Source organism: Montipora capricornis, chromosome 7 (assembly GCF_036669925.1).
Source record: "Montipora capricornis isolate CH-2021 chromosome 7, ASM3666992v2, whole genome shotgun sequence".
NCBI classification, from domain to species: Eukaryota; Metazoa; Cnidaria; class Anthozoa; order Scleractinia; family Acroporidae; genus Montipora; species Montipora capricornis.
The window spans coordinates 18504515-18511793 of NC_090889.1; the positions used below are offsets into that span (position 1 = coordinate 18504515).

The 7279-nt window shown below is 37.0% G+C and overlaps 1 protein-coding gene across 1 annotated transcript in view; it reads left to right on the plus strand.

Moving 5' to 3' along the window:
- LOC138057533 (tyrosine kinase receptor Cad96Ca-like) overlaps window positions 1-5023 on the plus strand; it is a 13284-nt gene extending 8261 nt beyond the window's left edge. Inside the window, exons 6-9 of the mRNA XM_068903523.1 lie at window positions 328-368; window positions 794-890; window positions 3514-3610; window positions 4348-5023. Coding sequence (XP_068759624.1) covers window positions 328-368; window positions 794-890; window positions 3514-3610; window positions 4348-4500 — 388 coding nt within the window. The 3' untranslated portion in view covers window positions 4501-5023. The remainder of the gene's footprint in view (window positions 1-327; window positions 369-793; window positions 891-3513; window positions 3611-4347) is intronic.
- Window positions 5024-7279: the final 2256 nt, after the last annotated feature.

Genomic DNA, 7279 nt, shown 5'->3' on the forward strand with positions numbered 1-7279 from the left:
CGTCAATTTCCACTGTCTCTGCTTCCAATGTGACTTCTTGCCCTGCCCAAAGGGCATCCTGGCATTCATCTTCAACTTGTCTTTTGATTGCTTCCAGTTCAAGTTCTGATAGCCAGCCTTTCCTTCTGATTGCCCTTGCTTGGTCACACGCACGTTGCTCCGTTGATTCAAACATTCCCCTGTCTCTCGATTCTCTAAACATTCTTTGTCTATATCCCCTAATAGGTTTATCTATCATTATTATTATTATTATTATTATTATTATTATTATTATTAAATAAAATAATAAAACGTGTGTGTGAGTATGTTTGTGTTTCTGTCTTACAGGTGGTCCTATGGAGTCGTTCTCTATGAGATATTCACAATTGGTGGGTACCCATTAAATTATTTTACGCTAAAAGGTTTTAATTAAGAGGGATATCACAGGGATGTGTGAGTTCCATTGTTATCTCCCGTGGCTAACCGCGGTATTTGTGGTTCTGTGTTTGTGTTTGTTGGCTGGTTTTGGTTTGTTATAAACCCTCGATACCTAAAATTGTTATTTCAGGTGAATTTATATAAAAATTTGCCATCTACTGAATTTTCTTGTTTTTTATTTGTTTGTTGTTTTTTTTTTTTCTTATAATCACTTTGCTGTTTAACGAGTTTCTGCTTGATTCTCACGTTTATATTTGTTTATGTGATTGGTACTACGAATCCTCTGTAAACGCCTTCAGGCGCCATCTTCCATTAAAGCCTTAATTTGTATTTCATTTCAACAAAAAACCGTAACAAAACATTTGACAATCAATAGGAGGCATTCCATACCCTGGTTGGTCTGAGGGCAAGACGGTGGCGGAGTTGAAAAGAGGATATCGCATGCCGAAGCCCGCACACATCGCCAACAACCTGTGAGTTTCCCTCCACTTTTTAAAAATAAGCAACTCGGCTTTTGTAAACCCAAGATTACTTATTTATTTTTTTCTTTATTTTAAATCATAGTGCACTCCAGGCAATATGTCTTATTTCAAGGAAAAAGTTCAGGGCAAACGTTATGACAAAGAAGTGAACAAATGATCCTGGACTAGAACAAATATTCCAACTTATGTGGTTGGACAATTCCTAGCGATTACATAATAAAGAATTTGGTCAGGCAGAATGACGACTGTTTCACAATGAGTTACTCTCTGAAAAGTATAAAGAATTATTAAATTTTCAACCTTGGATATTTCGTTGCTAGCTTTCTGATGAGTTCACTCGATGTCGGTTATCAACTCATATAACTTATGCGGGGGCGAATAGAGAATTTTTCTTAGAAGGGGGTGCGCCCCTAAGAAAGGAATAAACTGACCGGTGTCTTTTTTGCAAAATACTACCTATTTTAGAAGACTGCCAATCGTCTCGGAGGAGGAGACAGCCCTAGAAGCCTTCCTCTACAACCGCTCCTCGTATGACCTAATGTAGAAGCGATTGTGTCAGGTGTCGCCAAGCTGGAAACTGATTGGTCTTAGTTTGCAAGTGTCCAAGCGTTCAGTATTTATTGATAATTTAATGAAGCAATTGTTACATTCCCGCTTGTTGGATATGAGACTGGTTAAACCCAACTCGGCGCTTCGCGTCTCGTTGGCTTTTTACCATCTCATATTCAACACACGGAATAATTTTTTGACAATAAAAAAATGCGACAGAACATTTCTTAAAAAATTTCTAAGATCTAAAAAGCTAAAAAGCTGAATAATAATCGACGACGTTTCGACGTTACCGTAACGTCATTATCAAGTCAAAAATGTATAAAAACTAAGTTCTATAAATACTAAGGCAAACAATAGGAGATGAAAAGAGTTTACAAGTTAAACAAAAAGTTTCGCACGTATGGAGCCCGTTTGGACGTTCAGATTAGGTTTGAATTTCTTGATGTAAAGCAATTCAAACACAAAAAAATCAAATTTACCTTGGCACTTTCTCATAATCTTGAAATGGCTCTCATTCAAAACATCACTCCTACCATGCGCTTCATGAAAATACTTGCCGATTGTCGAATTTTTTGTGTTCAACAACACGTTGAAAAAGGTGACGGGCTGTGTAGCATCGCACAGATCACATACAAAATGATAAACAACGCATTGCTGATTGACAATTGATGGTTTGACTTCTTTAAGCTTGGGATCTAGCTGAAACTTGATCTTTGTATGGTAGACTAATTCTGAGTTTCAACCTCGTTCCCAGAGCTTTTCAATGAGGTTGTGACTATGTTGCTCTCGTCAGTATTTCTCTCCGCTATGCTCACTGAATACTGACGACGTTGACATAGTCAGAATTAGTCTACCATTCAAAGATCAAGTTTCAACTAATGGATTGGCCCCACTTTGCAACCAGTTTTTGCAAGCAAGAAATTAGAACAAGATCTCAAACCTAAAGAAGCCTAACCGTCAATTGTCAATCATCCAAATGGACTTCATACGTGAGAAAATTTTTGTTTAACTTTTTTTTAAGAAATGTTCTGTCGCAATTTTTTATTGTCAAATGTTTTTCTAAGTCACTTATTTTTTTTTTGTAATAACCAAAAAAATTTGCAGTCGTCCTACGGTTATATGCAATTAGTATTATTATAAAATTTCTTTCGATCTTCTATTTATTTCTATGTGAAAAGAACAAAAAAAGAAGGTGACACACGCTAACACCAACCCGAAGTGGGCAACGCCTGGTATGTTAACGTTAGCCACTCCATGCTGATGAGGCCCAGCAATGCCAAACCAGCTGTCCATGGCTGGGCGAATTGGTTGTGCGCATGCGTGATGTGTTAACCACACCAGACTGGTTTCACCTTGGTTTTTTTTTTAACTTCAAATTTCTGGAGAATTTATATCTTGATTCAAAGTATTTTGGGCCTCGTATAACAGAAAGCATAGCAAAAGCAGTTCTTTCATTTCTACAGGTCCTCGAATGTCTCCGCACTAAAATGCAAATTTAGTTACGTTTTTTTTTTTCTTTCAAAAATTATTTTCTCCATTTCTATTTACAATTTAATTTGCATTTTTGGTTAATAAATAAATAATAACTCATTTATTACAAGTAGAAAGATTTTGGCAATAGCAGAACTTGGGCGTCTTTTAATTTCCACTTTTTTGCTTTAAGGTTTAGTTATTATTCACAACGAATACCATTTATATTTTCTCAAAGAAACAAGTCACAGATAAATTCTATATCAAGAACCTCTTTTATCTGTATAAGCACTAACCGTCCCTTACGTCAAGTCTGGGATAACGAGATACTTTCTCTTTGTCATGTTTAGTGTTTAATGCTATACTTTACCGGAGAGCTTTATGTATCTTTCAATACGTTTCCAAGTCAACATCAAAATGTCCGATCAAAAGCAATGGCACTATATCAATCAAAAAATGTCGCAAGACCTTAAAAGTAGAATCAATGCATTTTGCAGCGAAAAAATATCCAAGCATAAACCTTCATGCGAAAGGGTTGAAGGAAGAATTGCTGGAGATATAGGCTCCTCGTCTCCTCCTTTTTTATCATTAGGTATAACTTGATGGAGATTTGCTGGCAAGAGCTCCCAATACTCCGCCCTGATTTCGTAAACATTTCCAAGAGGTTGCGCTCGTTCATCGAAGGAGAGGTCAGTAACAAGACGTTTTTAAAGTGCTTTTTTTTTTTTTTTTTTTCGCGCCCTGAATAAAGACTGATATTTTTGGCAAGGCGTTGCTTTGAGCGAGCTCTGTTTTCTTGGAAACAGATACTAATACCACATATGTTTGGGATATTTTATTCCAGCCCTGTTGGACTAGGCCGTTTATTTAATGAGCATGGTACCTTCTAAGTAATAACCAAATATAAAAGGCACGATTCCAGCAAAGGTGAGGGCACACCCGCCATCCACAAGAAACTAAGAAAAGAGGAGGGGAAAATGATCTTGAAAATGGTTCTACGTAAAGTAAAATTCAAATTAGAATGCTACCATTTATTTAGGGCTACCCACTCTGACACGTTTTCAAAATTCTACAAAATGTGTTTATTCCCAGTGCACGTGGTGTTATATATCGTTTTTTACCTATTCATTCTAGATAGTTCGAAACCTATATAGGCAACTGGATTCAATATACTATCTATGTCATCATTTTCCTCTTCAAATATCTGAGTGTGTGTTAACTCTTTACGAGAAACGCGTAAAGTTTAAAGTGTTTTATCGTCGGAGTTTTTGGTCACTTTGTTGTGGGTGATGGGCATAAAGACGTTTCTACGGTGAATTTCAGTTTTGTCGATTGCACTTTATTTCAAGCCAAAAAAATAAAGAAAAACAAGTAAAAACTAATTGCATGATACTGAGGAAACCCTTATTATCTCTATATGTTGAAGTACCTCCCGTTGGTGGACGAATCAAAGTACGATGGAGCAAAATACTCAAGAGTTGAGGACGTGGGTGCAGCAGCTGAAGATGATGCAAGAGCAGTTCGTGGGGCCACAAATGCAAATGCCTCAAGAAGAAAGTGGTCAAGCATGAGATCATGAAGAAACAAAATCACTGAATTTTGGTAGATGCTTGCTGAAGTAGTTGTCATTCAGTAACAGTTTTTAGAGTCAGCGAAAATGTGAAAACCAAAAGCTAGTCCTACTTCATTTTTAGGTCGATGGGAAAAGGCGTAGAAAATCAGACAGGCAACCCTAACACGCACTTTTGTTCTAATGTCGTAAACTCCAAAAGACCACGGAATCGATCAGTCTTTTATTCCAGACTAACTAGATGAGAAATTATTGTGACATGTTTTGGCAATCATTATCGACATCTGTGCTAATGCAGAACAACGCAATATCTTTTTCCATTTGGCATCAGTCAATATTGTTTAGAATATTCATTAGTATAACAATTGCTACAATAATTAATTACTTTGCGAAGTAAAATATAAACAAACCCGACAAAGTTTGACAATCGTTAGCTAGCGATCATAAGCAGAACGTTTTTCAAGATTTTGTAGGCACTAGCAGTAGTTTATTTCGGAGACCTAAATCGAAATCCAGTGTGATCATCACCGAGTATTCGGTATGATTGATGCTGGCGTTTTAATCCTACTACAACAGCGGCATCGAAAAGTGGTAGAAAAATATCCTGTTGATTGAGGAGGAAACAAAATATATTCAGGAGAGGAATCATACGGCAAGGGGCTTAAGATTACGTCGAGTCATGTAGGTGTGGCATGAAAGAGAAGATGTTGGAGTATTTTCAGGCTTTATCAGGGTGTATAAACACTGGTTAACTCAGTAAGTCCTTGCTTAATAGTGGCCTAGCTAAACATAATCGGTCATTTGGCTTCTCCTCTTAATTGAGGGGGAAACAAAATATATCCAGGAGAGGAATAATACAGCAAGGGGCTTAAGATTATACCAATTTACGTATGTGTGGCACGAAAGAGATGTAGGAGTATTAGTGCGCTATATCAGGGTGTATAAACACTCCTTAACTCAGTGAGTCCTTGCTTAATAGTGGAGTAGCTAAACATAATCTGTCATTTGGCTTCTCCTCTTAATTGAGGGGGAAACAAAATATATCCAGGAGAGTTATAATACAGCAAGGGGCTTAAGATTATTTCAATTCACGTATGTGTGGCACGAAAGAGATGTAGGAGTATTAGTACGCTATATCAGGGTGTATAAACACTCCTTAACTCAGTGACCCCTTGCTTAATAGTGGCCCAGCTAAACATAATCAGTCATTTGGCTTCTCCTCTTAATTGAGGGGGAAACAAAATACATGTAGGAGAGAAATCATTTTTTAGAAAGGAAGCTCGCGAACCCTCTTTATGTTTAGTCAAACATACTATAGTTGCAAAAGAAGAGTTGTCATTGTTGCACTTTAAAGTGCTTTGCTATTAACCTTTAGGGTTTTGAGATGTTAATCTCCGCTTACTTGCTTGGAACGGAACCGCCATTTCAGCTTTGGCTTACTCACGGCTTTCAAAAAGACCTTCGACGATGCGAGCAAAGTGATTTCGTTCTAAAGTTACCTACATATAATTTCAAGAAAAAAGTACAAAACTTGAGGAAATTCCCAAAAAAATGAAAAAAAAAAATATAATTAATATAAATAGTGGGACCTGATAGACAAACTGACGTAACAGTGTAAACATTTCTTAGAGTCAATCAGTCAAATTAAAGTAAATTTGGTAAACGAAACGGTCTTGTGCTGTCTTGTCTGTAAATGAAATTGCCCTATGAAATGAATTTATACATTAAATGCGGGTTATAGACAAAAGAGGGAAGTGACCTGGACAATTTAAACCAAAAGATCATTTTACAGTTCTGTGCTAAGTTTCCAGGCCTTTTAATGAAAGCGAGGCTGGAGTTGATTTTCCTTTGATACAATCCCCATTGATTTCTTTATGTAAATCATGTTGTTGTAATGCTGACGAGTTTCTATTTACATAAGAAAAGCAGTTAGGTTTGTATCAAGGCAAGGTCAACTCCAGCCTTGCTTTTATTCCAAGGCCTGGTAACTGAGCACAGAGCTGCAATAGCCTTTTCACGGTTAGTTTTTGTCATTTGCATTACAATGTAATTTAACGTGGAGGAGAGGCAATTTCGGGCTATTTTGTAGTTTTAACTCGAAATTGCCTCGCATTCAGGTTAGATTGCATTGAAATGCAAATGAGAAAAACTAACCGTGAAAAAGGCTATTAGACACCTCAGAAGGGATTCAAACCCAAGACCTCTGCGCTAACCAACAGAGTTATGAAGCTATTCAGTTGAGAGCAGGTCAATTTGTTTGGTTTAATTGTTTCCATGAAGGACTCGATGAATGAAGTGAATGTGTATTTGAAGCGCCACTTTGAATTAGAGGATCTTGTCTAACTGGAAAGAAAGCATTGCAAGCATTGTAAGGACTGCGATGTATTTAGTTTTTTTATCAGATTTTCTGGGGCATCTATTCTTATATCTTTTATGAGCGTTTAAATTTAGCGGAAAATCCAAGTAGCTTCAGTTGAATGAACTCAAGAAAAAAATACGAGGGAATCCACATGAATTAATAACCGCATTTTTTTTTTCTCTATGGCAACTTAGCACAGTTCTTTGATTGCACCTGACGTCACGACGGCCATTCTCTATTTTCGAATTCCCCATAATACACTTTGTTTGCCCCCCAAATTTTGCATAAACTATTGTTTTCAAATGCTCTTGGGGACACTGCATTTGCATTTGAAAACAATGGTTTATGCAAAAGGTTGGGGGGCAAACAAAGTGTATTATGGGGAATTCGAAAATAGAGAATGTTGGTGGAAAGAACAATGGCGAAAAT